This window comes from Cnephaeus nilssonii (genome assembly GCF_951640355.1).
Source record: "Cnephaeus nilssonii genome assembly, chromosome: 24".
In the NCBI taxonomy this organism is placed as follows: domain Eukaryota; kingdom Metazoa; phylum Chordata; class Mammalia; order Chiroptera; family Vespertilionidae; genus Cnephaeus; species Cnephaeus nilssonii.
The window spans coordinates 13719868-13743450 of NC_137095.1; the positions used below are offsets into that span (position 1 = coordinate 13719868).

Consider the following 23583-nt stretch of genomic DNA (forward strand, 5'->3'; position numbering starts at 1 on the left):
GTGATGCTCCCAGCCTGGCGAGGTCACAGGCCTCCAAGGAAGGGATGTGGGAGTTCCAGGGGACCCACAATGGCTCCGGGAGCAGCCAGGAGGAGAAACACCCCACCTCACCCCCCACCGCCCTGGGCCTGGCCTGAGCAAAGCAGAATCTCCTTGGTTTCAGGGTTCGGGCCCTTCCGGCAGCACCTGGTGAATTCCAGCTGGGAAGCAGTGAAGGTAAAGGCCTGCCAGGCCCAGACTTTTTGGGGCCCAGCTCCCTGAGGGAGGGGCCCTGGAGAAGGGCTGGCCTCTGGTCCTTGGGTGGGTCCTCGCCTGGCCCAGGTGGCCCTTTAGGCTGTGTGGTAAATAACAACAAAGCTAGCCCGGCCGGCGTGGCTCAGTGGTTGAGCATTGACCTATGAAACAGGAGGCCATGGTTTGATTCCCAGTCAGGGCACACGCCTAGGTTTCGGACTTGGTCCCCATTGGGGGGCGTGCAGGAGGCAGCGAATCAACCATTTTCTCTCATCATTGATGTTTCTATCTCTTTCTCCCTCCCCGTCCTCTCTGAAATCAATAAAAAAGTTGTGTGTATGTGTGTTAAGTGGTTGCCAGGAACGCTGGTTGCTACAGTAGGTGAGGTCCCTGTACACAACAGGGAGAAGTGGGCGGGGGGGGGGGTGTCTCATTTTGTCCTCATGCTGGTTATTATTATCTCAGGCCTTCTCATATTAACAAGAACACAAAACAAAATCCACTGTGGGCTTACTCACTAGTTCCGACCAGCGATGGAACTCGAAACCTAGGTATATGCCCTGACCAGGAACCGAACCCAGCACCTTTTGGTTTTGGGATTTGGGACGATGCTCCAACCAACGGAGCCATATGAGCCAGGGCTGCCTGCCTGCCTCTTTCAACAGGAGCTCTCCAAGCTGGGCCTGGGGAGGGACACGGAGGTGGAGCTGCGGACTCTTCAGCTGCCCGTGGATTACAGGGAGGTGAAGCGGAGAGTCACCAGAATCTGGGAAGATCTGCAACCCCAAGTAAATGGCGGCTGGGGAGCCAGTGGGCGGGGCGGGGGGGGGGGGAAGAAGGGGGTTGCTGATGATGATATGGAGCCCCAGAGCCTGTGAACCCCTGGACCCCGGTTCTAGAGTTGATAGCTTAAGTGCACGCCCCCCCCCCCCCCCCCGCCCTGCCCTGCATTTCACCAGCACCATCCCAGTGGGTTTGATAAGGTTCTGGGCCTGTTTCTAAAAGTTTAAGGTGTAATAAATGCAGCGCAGCTGGCGTGGCCCAGTGGTTGAGCGCCGACCTATGAACCAGGAGGTCAAGGTTCGAGTCCCAGTCAGGGCACAAGTGAGGGTTGTGGGCTCGATCCCCAGTAAGAGGGCGGGCAGGAGGCAGCCGATCAGTTTCTCTCTCTCTCTCCCCTCCTTCCTCTCTCAAATCCTATATAATAAAATCCTAATATGTTGTGTCCGGTTGTCCAGTTGTCCGTTCAACCAATCAAAGCATAATATGTTAATGATATGCTATGGCCGCTCAACTGCTTGCTATCTCATGCTCCAACCTGTAGGTTAGCTTGCTACTGAGTGAGATGGGCACATGCCCTGCAGCCCTCCCACAGTCCCTCCCTGGCCCAGATTGTGCACTGGTGGGGACCCTTGGACCCTTGGCCTGGCCTGCACCCTCTCCAATCCGGGACCCCTCAGGGGATGTCGGAGAGCCAGTTTCGGCCCAATCCCGCAGGCCAGGCCAAGGGACCCCACTGGTGCATGAATTCATGCACCGGTACTCTAGTCAATATATACGTGTCTTTTTTTTTTTAATGGAAGCTTTATTCCCAGCCAGGACTCAAAAGATAGTTACCCCCTAGCAGACAGGCCTCAGGTTAATTCCCAGCCAAGCCCACGCAGGGAAGGTCGCTGCGAAGTGGGACCGGATGGCCGCCTGCCTTACACCCAGCCCATTTTATCCCAACATTTCCTATATTAAAAAAAACAAACAAAAAAAAAACGGGTACAAATACCCCGCAAAGACAGAGCCCAGACAGTGAGAGGAGCAACACATACACCTCCGCCCCATGAAGACAACGCCCCAAAGGCTTCGATAACACGCTGAGCTGTGTTCCCAAGAGGAAAACCAACCAGTTCAAGAAACGCTAAGAATACTGTTATTAGCTCAGCGACCGACTTCCTGCATCAGCGGTGCCACGGCAACGCGGGGCGTCCCCTGTGGTCTCAGGGAGCAGCGGGACCCCCGGGGGACACCGAGGAATATTCCACCCTGTGCAGGAATACTTTTAAATACAAAAGCATTTAAGTAGACGACGCCTCAAGGTTTTACTATCCGGCAGCTTTCCCTTGCGGCCTAGGAACGAGGGGACGTAGCGGGGAGGCCCGAAAGCGCAGTCGCGGTTTGAGAGGTTTTTTCCCGCCTCGCACTCGCCCCCTCGCTCCCGGCTGGGACTTCAGGGAAGATGGTGACAGACAGGCCTCAGTTTCCCTAAATTCCCCGCCTCCCGGCCCCGTTCCCACAGCTCACCGTGCACGTGGGCGTGGACACCGCCGCCAAGGCCGTGGTGCTCGAGCAGCGCGGCAGGAACCGCGGGTATCGCGAGACCGACGTCCGTGGCTTCCGGCCCGAGCGCGGCGCGTGCGTCCCGGATGGCCCGGAAGTGATTGAGTCGCGGGTCAACATGAAGGCAGTCAGCAGGCGCGTGGCTGTGGAGGGCGTGGAGGTGCTGTTTTCTCGCGATGCGGGCAGGTGCGTTGCGTCGCGTCACGGAGCAGGAAGGGGAGGGTAACCCATCTTCCTTTTTCTTTTTTAAAAAATAAATATATTTTCATTGATTTCAGAGAGAGAGGGAGAGAATCATGGATCGGCTGCCTCCTGCAGGCCGCCCACTGGGGATCAAGGCCGCAACCCCGGGCATGTGCCCTGACCGGGAATGGAACGCTGACCCCCTGGTTCACGGGTTAAGGCTCAACCACTGAGCCACACCGGCCGGGCCTGACCCATCTTTCTTCTAGGAAGTCTCCCTTCCAAAAGGCCACCGTGTGCCCTAACACTGGGCACGTGGGCACCCCGTGCCGCCCCAGGATGGTCCTGGCAGACCAGCCGTTGTCCCCTCCACCCTGTATCCCCAGGTCCCCTCCCCCTCACACAGCCTTCGGTGCGTTGGTAGGAAAAAAAGATGCGATGGCATATTTTGAGAGCCACTAATAGTTTGGGGGTGCTTTTATTTTTATTGATTGCAGCCAAAGTTGTGATGGAGCTGTTCTGATAGATTCACTTATCTTTGTTTCTCCAAACTCTTGACTCCCAGTAGGTGGTTTCTCCTCCCCGCAAAAAAAGAAGAAAAAAAAAAAAGAATGAGTGTAGACACCAAGGAAAGGGGTTCACAGGTTAGAGGTGAAGCCAGCTGGGCCACTTGCTGGTCATAAGACCATGAGGCTGCCCTGGCTGGTGTGGCTCAGTGGATAGAGCGTTGGACTGCGGACTGAAGGGTCCCCGGTTCGATTCCCAGTCAGGGCACATGCCTGGGTTGTGGGCTCTATCCCCAGTAGGGGATGTGCAGAAGGAAGCCGATCCATGATTCTCTCTCATCATTGATGTTTCTATCTCTCCCTTTCCCTTCCTCTCTGAAATCAATAAAAATTAAAAAAAAAAAAAGACCTCGAGGCTAAGAGCCAGTCTCTCCCCAGCTTATTCCCAGGAATACGTCCTTTCTGAGGCAGAAGGACAGAACCTCCGCCTCCCTGGGTATCAGTCCTCCCTCCTCACGTGCTGGGGAAGATGCTACAGCACCACTGCTGCTTGCCTTTCCCTGGTCCAAGGAGTCACCTGGGGTTCCCTGCCGTTGCAGATACGTCTGCGATTACACCTACTACCTGTCTCTGCATCATGGGAATGGGCGTGCGGCGCTCATCCACGTGCCCCCGTTGTCTCCGGGGCTCCCCGCCAGCCTGCTGGGAAAGGCCCTGCAAGTCATCATCCAGGAGATGCTGGAGGAGGGTGAGAACGCCCAAGGCCAAAGCCTGGTGCCCAGAAAACAGACCTCGGTGGCTCCAGCCCAGGAGAACCGACTGGGGCTCTGCTCCTTAGGAGAAAAATGGGATGTTTCAGTCCCGTGTGGAGAGTTCAGCTGTTCTTTGAGAGGCTTTTAAAAAAATTGCTTATCACACCGTTTACACAGAGGGACACATTCCGAATTAGCCCCAGGAAGTCACAGAGTTTTGCACGCCTCCCACTGGGGATGTGCCCGCAACCAAGGTCTGAAAGGCAAACATTTCACCAGGAATCGACCAGCTCCGGTTATGGTTTTCATGACAGTAAAATGAAATCCTAGTCATTTTTTTTTTTCTCTTAGACAAGATGATGCAGCGGTGGGCTGATCCCTGACCACCTGGTCATGGGGACGTACAGGCGTGGTCACCGCTGGGCGCCCCATTCCTGACCTCTAAGCTCTGACATCCAGGCGCTGTGGGCTTTTTTGAGCCACTGAGTCTCAAGTGTTTCTTTTTTTTCTTGTCCTTTTTTCAACTTAAAACCAAAATAATTGTGGTGACAGCATACTGTTTTCTATGGCAGCTGCAGCATTTTCTGTTCCTACCTGTAGTGCTTGGTCTTAAAGCAAAGGTTAACAGCTAGGTTTGCTTCTCGCCTCTTTTCATCATTCATTTTGCTTTCACGACACTGCCCTGCTCACAGTCAGGTCTTCCTTGCCCAGGGTTTTCTGGTAAGCAAATGCCCACTGGGAGCCCCACTAGCAATGTGTTTGGAGGAAAGGATTGAAGGTGGCTCAGCTCTGGGAAATTTCTTATTGTCTTGGTGTGCTCACAGCTATTACTTTCCACTTAATTATGTTTAAAAAAAAAAAGGTCACTTAGTGCTCAGATTCATTCACTATAAGACACAGTACCTGCACCTTAGTAACCACGGAGCTGGGCAGGCCTTGTTTTAGCACCACACTCTGGCACACTTGTGCATTTGGAGTAGACGTTATAGGACCTCTTTTGCAAATGAATGTGCTCGCTGGACATAACACAGCTCAAAGTCACGGGGTAGCCTATCAAAGCCAGCAAGTGGGGGTGGGATGGTCTGGCCAGAATAGTTAATGTGCAGAGCCTTCTGTATTTGTCGGTAAACCCTGCTACCCGGAGCCCTTGATGCCCCCGCCCCTCCCAATTCTAGCTCCCGTCTCAGGACAGTGGCAGGCAGGGGGCCTCCGGTCCCGGCTCCTGGGTTATTTCACATTGCTTGGCACCAAGCCATACACATGTCACGAGCTTTTAGATGTGATTCTCTGGGGAGGCCCAGAGCTTCCTCTTGATGAATGTGTCATGTCTTCCCCCGTCATGACCTCCGAAATTCTTCAGGGAGAACCCCAGAGGCCACATCCTGGGCTGAGTGGCCTGCGACCTTACTCCCCCTCCCGGATACACACGGGGCCTGTTCAGTTATGAATGTGTGGCAGTTCTGAGTCGGTTTGAAAACTACAGCGGAAAAGGCTGAGCCTTGGATTGGTCACTTAGTAGCTGGGGGGCGGGTCTTGGGCACGGCTACCGGTTTGCTCATCTCTAAAACTAATAAAAGTCCCTCCCCTGCAGAGTTGTTACAGAGATGCAGTGAGAGAATGGAGGTGACGGTCCCGCAGTGATGGTAGACCACCAGGCTGCTGCTGGACCCGAGGTCTTAGGAAGTGGCCTGGTGGGGACAGGTCCTCCTCACACTTCTGAAGAACCAGCGCCTTCACAGCAGCCCGGGAGGCAGCAGGAACCCACCTGGGGACGTGGGAGAGGCGTGCCGGCCTCCTGTGTCCGCCCTGCCCGCAGCCCAGACATCCCCGGAGCCTTGGAAATGAGCCTGCCTTTAGGCATTGGTCGTCTAGTAACGGTCCCCTGAGGGCCAAGCCCTTCCTGCCAATGGTGAGCAAAGTCCCAGGGACAACACCGAGCTTATTTTGTTGTTGATCCGCACCCACAGATATTTTTCAGTTGATTTTTAGAGAGAATGGAAGGGAGGAGAGAGACAGAGAAACATCGATGTGAAAGACACACGTAGATGGACTGCCTCCTGCATGGCACCAACTGTGGGTTGAGCCCGCCAAACGAGCATGTGCCCTGACGGGGAATTGAACCGTGACCTCCTGGTTCATAGGTCGACGCTCAACCACTGAGCCACGCCAGCCGGGCACAGCTTGTTGGCACTAAATGTGTATTCACATTTCCCACAGTGACCATTTCCCTGGCAGAGATAATGCTGCCTGGCTGTAGAGTCCTCGGGGCTGGCTGAGATCATGAACTTGTGAGGAGCTAACATTGTGAACACCTCCAGCGAGCCACATCCTAGGTGTGCTTACTCGGTTCTCCCTGCCCCCTCTGAGTAGGTGTGCTGGCTGGGAGGTGCCAGCGACGACATGGAAATGTGGAGGTCAAGTCCTTTGCCCCAGAGTCCCTCAGATCAAGCTGCCCTCCTTGGCCTGACTTGTGTCTGTGGAAGGTGTAGGAAAAATCTACACATCAGTGGAAACTGAAGTACGGATTTCTGTATTTTAGGCATTCAAATTTTCTCGTAGCTGATTTAATGGAGTGAGAAACAGAAAGCTCCCTGGTCTTCACCAGCAGTTTGCATGCTGTGAGGGTTCAGCTGTCAGAAATAAAACCTTCACGCTGTACACCTCCAAGCGACATGTGTGAACACGCATGCCACACGCAGCTCAGCGCCCCTGCCTCAGAAGCATGGTGAGTCTTGCACGGAGGCGCGAACAAAATCGGAGACCAGAAATGCATACAGAATTCCTTTATTGAACGTAAACCATGTAATACTTGAACTATTAGAAAAAAGCAGAGTAAGATAAACTAAAGTCGCGTTAGCTTCAGCCATTCAAAATAGACAAAGTTTCTTTTTTCCCCCCATAATGTAAAGAATCCAGAGTATATCGCGATAACGGGGATAAATTCTTACAATGGAGTATACAAAACCATTTTGAAATTTTTTTTAGCTACTGATTTTTTGTATATAAACAGAGGAAGTTTTTACGAATAATTTGTCCACAGAAAGTCATTTTACGTAACAAATTGGCTGTGTTAATTACTGGTTTTTAAAAACTTTTTAAAAAACTTTTTTTTTTTTTTAAACAAGAAAACTTGGAAAATAACTGATCTGCAATACATCCATTCCATCGCGCCTTCTGGTCTGATTTTGTTTTTTAAATTTTTTTCCCAGAGGACAAACTCCGGCAAACCTCTCTTGTCAACCTCACTGGCTTAGAAAGCACACAGGTGTTTTTGCCAAGCATCTATTCCACCTGTGGATGCGTCTACGCAACACCCAACACCCGAATGCCAAGTTGCAAACAGAAATACTGTATCTGGACCTTTCTCCCATGTTGTGCAAAACACCCCGTTCCCAATGGTGGGGCTTTTGTGGCATTGTGTAGACGTGGCCCATAACCCACTGGGCGCAAGAAATGGAGTCAGACTTTAAAAAAATTGTGTGTGTGTGTGTGTGTGTAGTTTTTATTCAAAAGAACTTTGTTTTGTATTGGAAAAATGTATCTTCGGTGTTGTGCCTTAAAAAATAAGAGTCTCTGGTTATATAACAAAGCGTTAATCATAATATGAGGCATGTAAGCAAAAAGTCCGCCGGCACCAGAATTACCGTCTTGCGTGATAAGTCTGCGTGCGGCGGGCGCTGTGACGCCACGAGCTGTGCTGTCAGCTGCTCCATCGCGAGGCGTCCCGCAACCATGGCAACAGCCGCATCAGATGCCGAGTGCCGGGCTGCACCCCCGGGCACCGCTGGGCGGCAGCACCTCCGCTGGTTCCTTGGCCAGTGAGGTTCCTTCAGTCTCTTAAAGTAGCTACACTCCAAAGATAAACGACCAGCAAATGATGATCCCCTTCCCAACCAGAAGGTTCAGGAAGACCAAGATACTGAAGATACAGAACTACTTAAATCGCCACCATTCCTCCGCCATAAACTAGGGCATGAAGCGTGGATGAGGGGGTGGGGGGTGTAAAAAGGGTTACGCAGGGCTTGGGGACAGGGGAAATGCATTTTTGGCATCTCGTAAAGCTAGCTAGTAAACAGGTGTCCTATAAAAAAAAAATAAATGGATTACGAGCATACATTTGCAGAGAACCCAAGTGTCTTTAAATTATTTCGGCGATTACAGACTACAAACGTTGTATAAAATTATTCTATGTCCTTACAAAAATGCAATGAAACGTTGAATTAGTTCTTGTAAACCAGATCTTCGTCGACTGACTACCCGTATCTACTGGACATGAGAGCCCTACTGAAAATGCTAATGTGTGAGTAATTAAAACGATGCTGACCAGAAAAATGAGGACACACACAAACGTGGCCATACGGATGAGTAATCAAAAAACAACAACAACAAATAGATGAGTAATCAAAAAAACCAACAAAAAGTATAGATGAGTAATAAAAAAAAACCAATTATAGATGAGTAATCAAAAAACCCAACAAAAAATATAGATGAGTAATCAAAAAACAAAATTATAGATGAGTAATCAAAAAACCCAACAAAAAATATAGATGAGTAATCAAAAAAAAACCAACAAAAATATAGATGAGTAATCATATTCTTGCTTAAACAAAAAAAAGAAAACCCTAAGTCATGCCCCAGAACCGACCACCGACGGGCGTGATGGAGTTCGTGTCCTCAAACGATTGGACTTAACTCCGAGTCACCGTCCCCAACGTAGGGCGTTGGGGTAGCTGTTGAAGACAAATGCCCATGGATGACTCCCGAGCCTGGACGTGGTCTGACGTGTTCAAGAAACCAGCATTTCAGATCGCGGCCCGCACTTCCTTCCTCCAGGCCCTGGGCCCTTGTGCTCAGCGATTCTTCTCTCCGAGGCCCGCCAGGACCTGGGCGACGGAGGCTTCCTCCCGCCTGCTCTTCCCGCCATCAAGGAGTGTCCATCCGCTTTTTCTCTGAGGGACCAGCTCTGTCATCTGAGCTGGGGGCCAGGCGTGACCCCCTCTGGCCTGTCCTCTGTATCTTCAGCATCTCCGGCCACAGAGAGGTTCGGTCCAAAACGACTTCCTTTCTCGTTCTCATTGGCAGCGACTGCGTCCCGACTGGAGCCGGGACGCCAGCCTTTCATCGCCGCTTCTTCAGAAGAGCGGTGTCTGGTCCGGATCTCCCGGCGCTGCGGAGCCCGGGAGACGGAGCGACAGACAGCCGCTGCGCACAGAGGCAACATGACCCGGGGCCGGGCCCCAGGCCTTAGGTGCGCCCCTGGGACGGGCCCGGCGGGGCGCGGAGGGCTGCTGCCCACTGGGGGGGGGGAGGGCCCTCTGACTTGGGAAGGAGCTGCCTTCCATCTGGCCGCTCGGGGACAGCGAGGACGTTGGACCGCGCATCCTCGCCTTCTCGCCCCTTGAGCTCGTGGGACCTGGCCACGGGAGCGGCCTGCGTGCGCCACGCGCCCACCTGCCGACAGAGGTGGGCTGCCGAGAAAGGCGTCGGTGGAACCAACTGGCCCAGGATTTGGCATTGGACTTGGCTCGTGGATGCGTGGCACCAGCCAAAACACACCAACCAGTTCATGCCAAGCATCTTGCCATTGGATAGTTCCACCATAACCACACTTTTCTCTTTTTCCCACGCCGCTTCTCCGACTTCAGACACCTCGTTTGCGCCACGAGAAACTGGCTGGAAGGGGAGGCCAGTGTTGGCCTTGAACCCCGTCTTCTCTCTTCCTCCTCTGAGGAAGCTCATCTCAACTGTGTCCAACGACACCCCATAAAGGAGACCTGGGCGGCTGGGGTCTCGCCCTGCCGGGCCTTGACAGCGTCTCCAGAACACGCCGGTTAGCTCCCATTGCGTCCAGGGCGGCCGCACGGGATGGTGAGCGCTCACCTCGGCTCAATGATGCGCCTGAGCGGTTCGTGCTGCTTGGAGCAGCGGGAGCTGCTGTCGGGAGGAGGTGGCGTGGGAAATGCCACAGTCCGGCTCGAGTGGATTATTCGGAGCGTAGGAGAAAGGAAAAAATAAAAATCAAGGGGAGGCGGGGCCCCGGCCTCGCGGTGGGTGGGCGGGCCCCGGGGGGCTTGGTCCAGTAGGATGACCGCACCCTCACAGCAAGCGATTCTCTAACTGCAGCGGAAGCGTTGGTTACGATGCGCACTTACTACGTTAGTGTTTGCTTTCTACTTAAAGAAAAACCACCGACGTCAAACGGTAACAGAACCACACCGACAACTCGGACGTTGGAACGAAAGAAACCCTTGGAACCGGCTGGGTGGACTGGGCGCGCCCAGTCGTGGAAACCGGAAGGTATGTGCAAAAGAGGGGAGGCCACCGCCCAGGGGTTCCCCGGCAGCGTGGGTGAGGGGAACCCCCATCAGATAGCATTTCTCGGTGACCTCGAGGTCCCAAGGGCGTGGGGAGAGGGGAGGGGTGTCCCTGCGGGACGGGAGAGCTGCCCCCGCTTTTTGGAACGCTTCCCCCGCGTCGTGTCGCCCACATCACATCACCAGGGCCTGAGAGCAGCTGTTGGAACCGGGTCACGCCATCCACCCCCGTGAGCAGCGGGACAGAGGGACAGAGGCAAGGCCTGGTGGGAGGTGCGACACCCCGACACCCCAGAAGGAGGCTTGGCGCCTAGCACCACCCCCCTCCAGCCCGAAGGCTTGGTACATCTTTATCTTCCCTGGAAGGGAGGAGAAAATGAGGGGGGAATTCAGAGAACATTCTGGAGACGGGGACGGGGACTTTTCTCCACAGAACATTCTGGAAGGGATTGGCTGGGAGGTAGGAACCTCCTATTCTCGACAGGAGGCCTGGCGGACGGGGCTCTCAGAGTGCCTGGCGCAGGGACCGCACGGCCGCCTGGCACAGACCCCGTCCGTCCGTCTGGGGCAGCCAGAGTGGCGCCCAATGGAGGCGACCCACCCCTGCGCCTAGCAGGCGGGTGCTAACAGAGATGGCCGCCCCTGGCCGCCTCCTGCCCCCTAGATCCTGAAACCACTGCTCCAGTGACGGAATAGGCTCGCCATTCCGTCTGCACAAAGCAACTGGGTTCAAGGACAACCGGCTGGGGCCGCCAAGGGGCCTTCCTTCCCACTGAGCGCTGGGTGGGGGCGGGGGAGTCCCTCACCTCCCTGCTGAGTGGGGGACACTGGGCCAAGAGGGGGGAATCGTGACACCTCACAACCTCTTAGGGAACCGAGTCAGAAGAAGAAGAAAGCAAGGCCAGAGAAGACAGCGAGGAAGAGGCAAGCCGTTGGAGAGGCGGGAGAGGGAAGCTGCGGCCCCGGAATGCAGCCTGGCCTGGCCCCGGTCACGGGCGTGCGCGGCCTGTGCGTGGATGAGGTACCGGTACCCATGGCGTATTGTCAGGTGCTGAGAAATGTGAGATGTATTCTTTGTTGTATATACACATATAAAAAAGAAGTGTGAGGTAGATACATGTTTGAAAAAAAAAAACCAAAACCCAAAAAATAAAAACTGTCCCTTCTTAACGCACACAAAACCCTTGTGTCAGTATTGCAATCCATCGGGGGGCTGAGCTTCTCCAACAGCGACTGAAACCGGAATCAGAAAATAAACGGAAACTCCTGCACACACCTTCTCCGTGAACCTTGCTCTTTGACGCAGTTTCTTAAAGGGACCAACTGTGGGGTCGGGGGCTAGAGACAAATCCGGGGCTGAAACTACTCCGAATTCCCCTCCCGTGTTTCCTCTCCCATGGCGACTAGCCGTCGCCCTCTCTGAGCTTGGTTCTCACTCATCATCTGAACGTTTCCATCCCAGCAGCAACTCCGTGTGGTCATCTAGCCATCGCTCTGGTGAGAAGCGCTCAAAACAAAACAAAACAAAAAAAACAAAACAAAAGACCCCGGGGCCCTGAGGACTTGGTTTCCCGGCCCAGGGAACGTGTGTGCCAGCGCCCTGGTCCCCTGGGGCGAGCATGGGGCTCCCGGACCCCTGGGGGCGCTGCCCCGGCCTGGCCCTCCATGGCAGCCCCTGCGCCTGCCCTGTGCAGAGGGGGTCCCTGGGGAGTTCCTGGTTCTCAGGACAGACAGGTAGGTCGGTCTGGAGGGTGGCGGCGGGACGCCACTGACCACACTCCACTGCACCCTTAGATTTAGCAGCTGTTGTTCGTAGGATGGAAGGATTAAATATCCACTAAAAAAAAAACAAAAAAAAAATAACAAAAAACAATGTAATTCAAATGACTAGGATCTGCAGTTCAAACTGCTGTTGTACCCGAGAGTTAAAAAATAAAAATTACAGAAAGTGTGTCACATCCAAAAGGAAGGGCCGGGGAAAGAGGAGGGAGGCTCCTCCCCACGGCGACGAGAAACACTGAACAGGCGTGGGAAGTACTTGACCTTGTATTCTGACCTGAGGTTGTCTACGGCTGGCACGGTAACAGACTGCAATGCCGGGGGAGGGCGGGCGGGCGGGGGGGGCGGTGGGGGGGAAGGAACCCCTCTCCACCCGCCTCCCTCGCCAGCCTCGTGCCCACAGAGCCTACAGGTTGTAACAGATCTAGCGGGGGGCCGGGGGAAGCAGAGAGCGGGGGGGGGGCGGGGGCAGAGTTATAAAAAGGCATCACAGGCAGCTCACGGCAAACGCCGATCTACGAGAGTCCGTCGCTGGGGGGAGAGGGAGGAAGAAACGCATCTAGTCCAAAGCGTCTGCTTCTCAGAGCGCGCAGAGAGGGAGAGAGGGAGACCTGAAAGTTTTCATAGAATAGATCCACAAAGATAACCAAAAAATAAAAACAAAAATAGCAGCCGTCTTTTTTCTGTACAGACGTATAGATGAGTATCTGAACCGTAAAAAAGTTACAAAAGTGACGTGAAGACGATGTGGATGCAAATGTGTCGAGTCTGACCCAGAACCGCAGGACCCAGAGTCCTAGAGACGGAACGTGTCCGAGGCTCGGGCGGCTGGCGTCACGGCCTGCTTTCCCGTGACTGGGGCTGTCTGCATTGATTTTCCCGCACACCTGCGTGAACCCCTGGGCTCTGTCCCTGGGAACCCCTTCTCCTCTGTGTCCTCGGGGGCCGGGAGGGGCTCTGGGGGGACAGCAGACTAGCACGTGAGCCACCTTTGCTCCCTCAAAGGGCCTGTGGGCCGCAGAGCCGCCGGGGCGGGGAGGTGGCGGCGCGGCGGTGGCGCGGGGAAGCCAGGCCCGCTTCTCCCATCTCTGACAGCACGCGCCCGCCTGTCCAGTTCCCCCAGAGAGTAACCTAGTCAAAGGCAAACTGACCTGCGTGGACGTGAGACTCGCCAAGAATCCCCGGGGACGATGGGATGGAAGTTACCGCCCGCGTGGCTGTCACAGATAGGAGTGACCGGAGACCGCACATCCGCACATGCCCGCGCTTCTGGCCACCAGGAAACGGGGGGGGGGGGGGGGGGGGGGGCGTGGGTGCGAGGGACGGAGTCCCGGGTTTTGGCAGAATTTGGCAGCGTTACAACGGCAACAGCCTGGGATGGACGATGGCCCTCTGTAAATGTCGTGTGTCCCTAAAAAGGTGAAAGGTAACAGTTTTTAAAAAAGAAAATGCCATCGCAACGTGTTTTCTAGAAGGACCCACGGCGACAGGCAGGTGTGCGAGGGAGCAAGAGGGGGCCACAGGGGCGGCCAGCCCTTCCCTCCATCGGATAAGAAGGGCGTCCTGGCTGCTGGGCTGTGGCAAATGTTCTTTCCATTATGAAGCAGAGAGAGAGAGAGAGAGAGAGAGAGAGAGAGAGAGATCAGAGAGAGAGAGATCAGAGAGAGAGAGGCAGAGAAGGAGTGAGGAGACTCGATTCTCTAGTGTTCTGTTGCTTTTAAGTGTCATTAAGGTTCTTAAAGGCCCGTGTCAGTTAAGGGTTTGGGCAGGGCACTAAGCTGCTTGCATATTGAAAAAAAGGGACATCCCGGGTGTGTGTGTGTGTGCGCGGCAGAGAGGCCTGCCTGTGGGCAGCAGACCCACGAGGCGCAGGAGGCCGCGGCCAGATGGTTGGGGCCGCCCCCCCCTGCCCGCCGAGCACACACGCGCACACACACACACACAACAGGGCCCTGCTTCGCGGGACCGGGTCCCGCATCAGCAGGTGGAGGACTGCGGCAGAGGCACGGGCCTCTCGTTCTTGCGCCCCCCGTTCATGTGGGCGTAGGCCTGCCTCTCGTCGAAGCTGGCCCGGTGGTAGACCAGCACGCGCTGGCCCAGGCCGTTCTCCGGCCGGTGCGGGCAGGGGCGCTCGCGCTCGCGGGCCTCGTGGTGGCGGTGGTGCGGGCAGTAGCGCTCGCGGGCCTCGTGGTGGCGGGGGCAGTAGCGCTCGCGGCCCTCGCGGTGGTGGTGGCAGTAACGCTCGCGGCCGTCGTGGTGGTGGTGGTGGCAGTGGCGCTCGGGCAGCGGCAGGGAGGAGCAGGAGGCCGAGGGGTCCAGGGGCACGCACTCCAGGTGGTCGGGGTCCAGGTCCAGCTCCTCGGTGTCGGGCGGCTTGTTCTCGTCGCTGTAGTAGAAGGAGACCTCGATGAAGCCGGGCTCCAGCTCGTCCTTGATGCTGCCGATGATGTCCAGGAACGAAGGCCGCATCTTGGGGTTGAAGTGCCAGCACACCTGCATGAGCTCGAACCTGCGGGGGAGACGGACAGACGGAGGTGGGCCCCACCTGCCGGGCTGCACCTGGCCCAGCAGCGTCCGGGGCCAACGCTCGCTCCGCCCACCTCCGCGGGCACAACGGGCACGCCGGTCCCAGTTCTGTACCCTCTCTGAGTCTCTGGCTTTCCCTCCTTTTTGACTTTTATTACTTATTTTATTTCATTTTTTAAAATATATTTTATTGATTTTTTACAGAGAGGAAGGGAGAGAGAGAGAGTTAGAAACATCAATGAGAGAGAAACATCGATCAGCTGCCTCCTGCATACCACCTACTGGGGATGTGCCCGCAACCAAGGTACATGCCCTTGGCCGGAATCGAACCTGGGACCCTTGAGTCCACAGCCCGTCGCTCTATCCACTGAGCCACACCAGCCAGGGCTTTCCCTCCTTTTAAAAAAAATATATATTTGTATTGATTTCAGAGAGGAAGAAAGAGGGGGAGAGAGAAACATCAATGATGAGAGAGAATCATGGATCAGCTGCCTCCTGCATGCCCCCTACTGGGGATCAAGCCCACAACCGGGGCATGTGCCCCGACGGGGAATCGAACCGTGACCTCCTGGTTCCTAGGCTGACGCTCAACCACTGAGCCACACTAGCCGGGCTCCGGCTTTCCCTCTTTGGTGGCCCAAGTAGCCCTGAGCTTCTCCTGACTTCTCCCACCACCGAGTTACGTCACCAGGACCCACCGCCGGGCAAAACCCAAACTCTCCTTTCCCGAGAAGGACGCCGCCAGGTGCCCAGAGTCCGCTGCAACGAGTTGTTATTGGTGGTGACCGCGCCAACACAAGCCCGTGCTGTATTGGGAGCGTCTCTTGCAGCCACCGATTCAACATTCTCTCCAGATTCAGAACCCAGGAAACCCCTGGTTTCCCCCTCAGAAGGCTGGGGAGTGGTCCCAGCTTTGCAGACAGTGATCTCTCTCTCAATCCCACCTCGGCTGTCCTCAGCTGCCTCTAGGAACCTGCGAACAGTGTGAGCGCAGGCGGCTAGCAGGGGCAGAGGCTGCTTCGGAGCCGAACGAGACCCCACAAGGAGGGAGAGCCCTGTGCTCAAGTCCCCGCACGAGCCAGGGGCAGGCAGAGAGCACAGAGCAAAGCCGAGTGGCGCCTGGGATCACCAGCTGGCCACGATGGTGCCCAGGCTGTAAACCTCTGCGAGGCCCTCAGTCACGGGGCCACAGGATGTCACCCCAGCAATGGGACTGAGCCCCGGGGACAGGAGGCAGCTGCGGGCAGGCAAGGCTGTGACCAGGGCTCAGAGGGGCTGCGGACGAGCCACTGCCGCTTGTTCACCAGACGCCGAGAGAGCCACGAGGCAGGCCTCGGGGGTGAAAGCACGGCAGCGGGCACACGCCCGGGCTGACCAAGAGCGCGGAGGCCGTGGGCTTGGACCCACAGTGCCTTCTCCTGTCACTTGGGTTCGCGCTGGAAAGTTCTATTCTCTGGCTTAAAAAACAAACAAACAAACAAAACTGGCTAAAGAGATGCTTTTCAACAAAAATGGCCAACTGAGTCCGCAACCCGACCAGCAAGGCTCAGGGGTTGAGCATCAACCTATGAACCAGGAGGTCACGGTTCGATTCCGGCCAAGGGCACATGCCTGGGTTGCGGGCTCGATCCCCAGTAGGGGGCGTGCAGGAGGCAGCCCATCCATGATTCTCTCTCATCACCGATGTTTCTCTCTCTCCCTCTCCCTTCCTCCCTGAAATCAATAAAAATGTATTTTTTAAAAAGGCCAACCGGAGCTCCTCATACCTAGGAAGATCAAAGCACCGCGAAATGGCTTCCCGCCATCTGTCGGGGTGATCACGTGACCAACAGACCACCTCGTGGCCCCAGGGAGAGAAGCGGTGGGGCACGGACCCCGGCCTGCAAAGACACAGCTCCCAGGCCGGCCAGGCCAGCTGCCTTGAGAGGCGTGGGGAGAAAGGGGTCGGGGAGGTCAGACGGAAGAGGCCGTGACCCCGAGGCGGGTGGGAGCCAGGCTCGCCGCCTGCTCTGCCGCCTGTTTTCATAAATCAAGTTTGGTGGCAACAGGAACAGGCTCGTTTGTTTACAGTGTCCGCGGCTGCTCTTGAGCTCCTGCTGGGAGTCGAGTCGTTGGAACAGACACCGTCTGGCCTGTGAGCCCGAAACGTGGGCCCCTGTGGCCAGCTGATGAGCCCCGGGGGCCGCACGGACCAGGGCCCGCGATCGAGCCCGCAATCAAGGTACGTGCCCTTGACCGGAATCAAACCTGGGACCCTTCCGTCCGCCGTCCGACGCTCTATCCACTGAGCGACAGCGGCCAGGGCCTGATGTCTCTTTTAGACCATCCCAGGGTCCCAGCCCGCCCAGCGCCGTCCCTAAAAGGAAGTCTGTCACGCTGTGGGATTCCAGACCTGTTCACACCCTCTCCGCACGAAAACTCTGCAGATCCTAGGAGGATTTATGAGCTGATAGAACGCGTCTGTAGAAAAAGCACATTTTCTACAGCTGGTCAGCTCTGGCGTCCGGAGCGTCCTTCACTGAACTCCCCACGGGTGGGGGGGCGGGGAGCACACGGCCCTGCACCCGGGTAGGGACAAGACTAAATGGAGCTGCTGCCCCAAGATAAGCTGCCTCGTTCAAACACAGGGGCCCTGGGGGCTGGGGGACCCCAGCCCTGCCTGCTCCGGCCTGCACACTGTGTGCCTCTGTTTCCCCACCCTACTGCGTGCATAAGGTGGTGATCGCAGCCAAGGTGCGCAGTGCAGCCCTGGCTGGTGCTGCTCAGTGGTTAGAGCGGGGGGGGTCCTCAAACTTTTTAAACAGGGGGCCAGTTCACTGTCCCTCAGACCATTGGAGGGCCGGACTATAGTTTTTTTTAAAAAAAACTATGAACAAATTCCTATGCACACTGCACATACCTTATTTTGAAGTAAAAAAACAAAACGGCAAAAACACACCCACATGTGGCCCGCGGGCCGTAGTTTGAGGACGCCTGGGATAGAGCGTTGGCCTGTGGACCGAAGGGTCCCGGGTTCGATTCCCGGTCAGGGCACACATGCCCGGGTTGCGGGCTCGATCCCCAGTAGGGGGGCGTGCAGGAGGCAGCCGATCCATGATTCTCTCTCATCACTGATGTTTCTCTCTCTCTCCCTCTCCCTTCCTCTCTGAGATCAATACATTTTAAAAAGAAGGAGTCACCGATGCCGCGTTGCCTTATTCAAGGAAAACAACCAGCTCTGCGTGGAGACGGTGGGCTCGGGTGGCATCCAGGTAACATTTCAGAGATGTCAGCCCGAGACGCCGCAGTGCGCCCCGCCAAGGCGGGGTGGGGGGAAGGCGCAGGTCCCCCCCCCCCCCGCAGGACGGCCCCGTCCCCCCCCCGCCCCGGGTGCCACGTACAGCATGTCGGGGCAGTTGTCGGGCTTGTCCAGGAGGCCGCCCTCCATGACGAAGCGCAGCACCTGCTCGTTGGACAGGCCCTGGTAGGGCTGCTCGGCCAGCGTGGCGATCTCCCAGAGCACGACGCCGAAGGACCTGCAGTGAGAGAGGGGCGGACGTGAGGCCGCGACGGGTGCACAGAACACGTGCCGGCCCTTCCCAACGCTCTTCCAACCGCCCCCCCCCCCCGCCACAGCCCCCCGCCCTGGGGACTGCCCACTGGGCAGCCAGGGAGTTTGCTGCCACCATGTCTTCGTCTCCTGCAGATCAGTGCAGCCCTGGATGCTGAGAGCTCAGGACACTGAAGGGCAGGGAGGTTCAGGGGCCCTTGAACTTGAATCCCCCCAGGCGAGTGAGTTGGGGCAGGGCAGTCTCCCAAACGTGCATGACCCCAAAACAGTCAAGCCTCGTTTTTCGAACGTCTCCCATCTGGAACAAGTCGGTTCTCGACCAAGGTGTTCACAGTCAAAAAAAAAAAAAAAAAGAAAGAAAAATGTCTCGGTTGTCGACCAAAACTTCAGTGTTCTACCTGACAACCCTTTCCTGCTGATAGCGTGACAAAAAGCGTCTCAGAGGCAGCAAGCAAAGGAGAGACGCTTTTGTGGCTCGTGACGACCAGCACAATTTTTAAATAGCACGAGTGCCGGTGTCGCGAAGGGTGTGAACGTGCGCAGTGAACAGCAGTCACAGGCACTTGACCAGGTAGAAAAACGGTTGTTGATGTGGACAAAGGAAAGGCGGTTAGCCCGCGACAGCATTTCGGAGGCAGCGATCGATGAAAAATTCCTTTAAGGCTGGGAGGGGGTGGTCCGATCAACTTAAGAAAAGCAGTGTTTGCTTACAGCTTAAACAGGTACCTTAGACACGTAGTGTATATAAGAAAGGTTGAAACGGAATCATGCTTTCCAGAACCAATTCAGTTCGAGAAACGCGTTTCCACTGTAAGCTAACGTGGATGCCCAGGCCCGGCCAGGACAGGGAGTGAGTGGCCTCCTCCGTGGCCTCACACGTGGCCTGGGACCATCAAGCCGCTTGACAAGCTCCCGGTTGGGGAACCTCCACCCCAGCTCTCTCTGCTGAGCCAAAGAGGGGGAGTGTGGGTCGGGATGGGGGGATGTGTGGAGGCCGGTGGGGCTCGCGTTCCGGGGACAGTCTCGCCTACCAGACATCAGAGTGGGTGGTGAACACGCCGTCCTTGAGGGACTCGGGGGACATCCAGCGCACAGGCAGCAGCCCCTTCCCGCCCTTCCGGTAGTAGTCGGTCTCGTAGATGTCGCGGGTCATGCCGAAATCTGCGGGGCGGGGGGGAGGCAGGAGAGTGACTCTCGGGGGACCAGCACAGACGGGAGGCACATCCCTGCTGCGAGGGGGCCCCGCCTCCTAAAGGGGCCGCGTGGCTGTGTCTGCAATCCCATCGGCGGAACCCGCGAGACACGAGTGGTTAGCCACACGCCAAGAAAACACCCAGAAAGCTCTGCTGCTGAACACACTTCCAACTTGATTCTTTGACAAAGTTAATCCCTCATTGGGTTGCAAATGAGAGGCAGCGCCCGGCCGGTGTGGCTCAGTGGTTGAGCATCAACCTACGAACCAGGAGGTCACGGTTCGATTCCCGGTCACGAGTTTCTGTAGCTTGTCTCTGTGCTTAATCTTCTGTTTAAAAATAATAATTAAAAAAAAAAAGAAAACTGGAGGGAAGTTATTGGTACTTTCTATATATTTATCGATTTCAGAGAGGAAGGGAGAGGGATCGAGCCCAAAATCCAGGCACGTGCCCTGTCCTGGAAATCGAGCCGTGACCTCGTGGTTCAGAGGTCAACGTTCAGCCACGGAGCCACACCGGCCGGGCAATGTTGGTACTTTGGATGGCAACTATTATTCCTAAGTCGGAGTCACCCGGGAACACTGTCTCGATTATTTCCGATGCTTGGAACTGTTCTGCTAAGAAAGGCCCCAAATCCCAGGAGAGGCAACCTGAGGGCCCAGGCCTCTGCCCAGCCTTGCCCACTGCCTGGACCGCGTGCCCACTGCGCTGTCAGGATCAGAGTCAGCCCGGCCGGGCCTGTGATTGGCTGTCACTGGAGATGATGACATTATTCCCAAGAGCAGGCCTCTGCGCCCACAAGATGCCTGGGAAAACCTCCCCACCCAGATGCACCCCCTAAAACGCGTGCGGGCCGCCGAGTCCCCGCTCAGGTCTCGGAAGCCAAGGACTCACCTCCGATCTTGACGGTCAGATCTTCAGCCACCATGCAGTTCCGGGCAGCCAGGTCCCTATGGACGAACTTGTTGGCGTTGAGGTACGCCATGCCGTCCGCAATCTCCCCGGCCATCTGGATCATCTTGCTGAGGGTCGGCGGCGAGAGGATGGGGTGATTCTGTTGGAGACGCAAAAACAACAACAAAAATTCACGTGAGAATCTAGGCGTTTTTCGAGGTTTGCAGACCCATCTTTGCTCAGTCTGAGCCGCACGGGGTATATTCCGCTCAGGAATCAGGCCTTGTTCAGAAGGAAGGTGTTCGCCCGGCCGGCGTGGCTCAGTGGTTGAGCGTTGACCTATGAACCAGGAGGTCATGGTTCAATTTCCGGCCAGGCCACATGCCCGGGTTGTGGGCTCGATCCCCAGTAGAGGGCGTACAGGAGGCAGCCAATCAAGCAGGCAGTTAATTGATGATGTTTCTCTCTCATTGATGTTTCTGTCTCTCTATCTCTCTCCCTTCCTCTCTCTCTAAAAAAAAAAATCAATTAAAAATACATTTTTTTATAAGAAGGATTTGAAGCTTAAAACAGAGATTGATGTTTTCTTTTTAGATGGAGCTAAAATCGTGCAAGGTTCTCATTCCAAAGCACAGGACGGAGCCTGAACTTCAGGCACAGAGTTTGACAAGTTCAGCTTCCTGGTGTCAAGGGCACAGACTGCTGTCAGGGCAGGGAGGGGGCGTGTGTGTGTGTGTGTGTGTGTGTGTGTGTGTGTGTGTAGGGGGGGAGCGGGGGGACGGGTGCACGAAGTTGGGACGGGCCAGGCTTCAGGGAGGGCTCAGTGCTGACATGGGTCTCTGGGTGGAGTCGGGGGAGGTGGCAGTGCGGGAGGGAATTGGCCCCAGAAAGGATCTATGACCAAGCATTCAATGTAGACAGATTCAAAGACACTGAAAGGAGTGAACATATCAGATGTGACGTCAATCAAACCCAAAACCCAACCCTAGCCGGTTTGGCTCAGTGGATAGAGCGTCAGACTGCGGACTAAAGGGTCCTGGGTTCGATTCCCGTCAAGGGCACATGCCTAGGTGGCAGGCTCCCAGCCCTGGTTGGGGGCACGTGGGAGGCAACCCATCGATGTTTCTCTCTGTCTCTCCCCCACCCCCCTTCACTCGCTCTAAAAACCGATGGAAAAAACATCCTTGGGTGAGGGTTAAACAACAAAAAAATATAAATTAAAAACAAACAAACAAACAAACAAATCCAAAACCCACCTCAATTTCCGGACGCAGAGACCTGAGGTAACTCTTGAGGTCGCCCCGGGGCATGAGCTCCATGATGACCAGGGTGGGCTGGCCCTGGGACACCACGCCCAGCAAACGCACCTGGGGGGGGGGGGGGCGGAGGAGACAGAGAGGAGGACTCAGAGGAGAAGGGTACCCAGGTGGTCGGTGCTCCTCCTCCGCCCGGATGCACGGGCCACGTATGTGTTCAGGAATCGCACAAAGGGAGGCCGACCCTCCACGTGTCAGGGGTGGGGAACCTTTTTCCTGCCAAGGGCCATCTGGGCATGTACAGCATCAGTCACAGCCACAGCCTGTCACACCCAGAGTCTCCGTGTGGACAGGCGTCTGGGGGCAGCAGTGAGGTGATGGGGGGGTGGTGGAGGGGGCGAGTCAAGAAACCCACAGGCATGGCCTTTCTCTCCGTGGCCTTTCTCTCCGTGGCCTCTCTCTCCGTGGCCTCTCTCCCCGTGGCCTCTCTCTCCGTGGCCCTCCCCGTGCCGGGATCCGCCTTCTCTCACCACATGGTGGCAGTTGAACTCCTTCATCACCGAGGCCTCGTTGAGGAACTCGATCCGCTCCCGCATGCTGGCGGACTCGTTGACCGTCTTGATGGCCACCCTGGTTTCCGGCTCGTCCTTGACCACGCCCTTGGCCACGCCCTCGTAGACCATGCCGAAGGAGCCCTGGCCCAGCTCCCGGTTCATGGTGATCTTCTCCCGGGCCACCTCCCACTCGTCGGGCACGTACACTGAGGGAGCAGAAAAGGGAGCTGACGGGGGTGTCGCCACGGGCACCTGGGCAGAACGTGTTTTCGGGGGGGGGGGGAACCTCTGGGGAGAAGAACGCACCATGCCACGCCCCAAAGCCAGCCTAGGAGGACATGGGGGCTTGTCCCCAAACGTCCCCCGTGCTGTGAATTCCAGGAGGCAAGCGTGCCCTCCGATTCTGGTATTTCAAATCCTCAAGGAGTCCCAGAAAATTCGAGGATATTAACAGCATATAAGAAGAACCACGGGTGCAGGATGGAGGTGAAGGGGGTTGTCAATGGGGAAAAAAAAACACACACCCAAAAAACCAAAGTGGACATCGGTCAGACTTTCCACAATAAAGATACATTTAAAAAATAATGAAAAATAAGACCCAGAAAGTAGTCCACTTGGAGACATGCTGTAAGTCTAAAGTTCACCCTGGATTTCAAAGACAAAGAGCAAGAAAGAATGTCAAGATTGCACGGGCTGACGCTAACCACTGAGCACCACCGGCTGGGCAGTGCGGGATTTTTGAGATACTCAGCGAACTGCTAAGAACTCCGATTAAAAAAAAAAAAAAGAAGTGTTACCGAAGACAGATTACCTGCAAATAATGCAGACCTCTTCTCCCCCTAAATGAGCCACCCCCCACTCCCCGAAGGTGACCGGACTCCATGTCCCCACGCAGGGAGCTGAGCTTACCGTCGGCCGCGCTGAAATACTCCGGGTTCACAGACGCGTACAGCACTCCGTTCCCCATCCGATTACTGCGTCAGCCAACAGGGGGACACGTTAGGCAAAGAAAAAACCCCATCCCCACGCGTTTCTGTAGAGACTTGCATCTTTGCTATCGCCATTTTATTCATTCTGTTTCACTCAGTTCCCAGAGAAAGAGTGAGCCGAGTTTGGGGGCCTTGGATTAGAGCCATTTTTATTTTTATTTTTTGTTAATCCTCACCCGAGGATATTTCTCCATTGATTTTTTTTTTTTTTTTGAGAGGGTGGAAGGGAGGAGGAGAGACTGAGAGAGAAACATCGATGAGAGAGACACATTGATTGGTTGCCTCCTGTTCCCCCCAAGCCGGGGCTGGGGATCAAGACTGCAACTCAGGTTCGTGCCGCCCTCGTCTGGAATCAAACCCGGGATCCTTCAGTCCCCAAGCTGATGCTCTATCCACTGAGCCAAACCGGCTAGGGCAGATTAGAGCCTTTATTTATTAATTTTTAAAATCTATTTTTATTCATTTCAAAGAGGAAAGGAGAGGGAGAAATAGAAACATCAATGATGAGAGAGAATCATCGATCAG

At 55.6% G+C, this 23583-nt stretch overlaps 2 protein-coding genes across 2 annotated transcripts in view; both read right to left on the minus strand.

The window, feature by feature from the left end:
• Positions 1–7716, minus strand: part of LOC307095066 (protein FAM169B-like) — a gene marked incomplete at its 5' end in the record, with an annotated part of 42654 nt that extends 34938 nt beyond the window's left edge. Inside the window, 3 exons of the mRNA XM_079764229.1 lie at positions 2527–2705; positions 3829–3989; positions 7648–7716. Of these exons, the coding sequence (XP_079620355.1) occupies positions 2527–2705; positions 3829–3989; positions 7648–7716 (409 nt within the window). The remainder of the gene's footprint in view (positions 1–2526; positions 2706–3828; positions 3990–7647) is intronic.
• IGF1R (insulin like growth factor 1 receptor) overlaps positions 5648–23583 on the minus strand; it is a 131193-nt gene continuing 113257 nt past the window's right edge. Inside the window, exons 15-21 of the mRNA XM_079763938.1 lie at positions 22979–23043; positions 22046–22275; positions 21516–21626; positions 20260–20419; positions 19204–19333; positions 18003–18137; positions 5648–14605 (exon numbers count right to left, since the gene is read on the minus strand). Coding sequence (XP_079620064.1) covers positions 14074–14605; positions 18003–18137; positions 19204–19333; positions 20260–20419; positions 21516–21626; positions 22046–22275; positions 22979–23043 — 1363 coding nt within the window. The 3' untranslated portion in view covers positions 5648–14073. The remainder of the gene's footprint in view (positions 14606–18002; positions 18138–19203; positions 19334–20259; positions 20420–21515; positions 21627–22045; positions 22276–22978; positions 23044–23583) is intronic.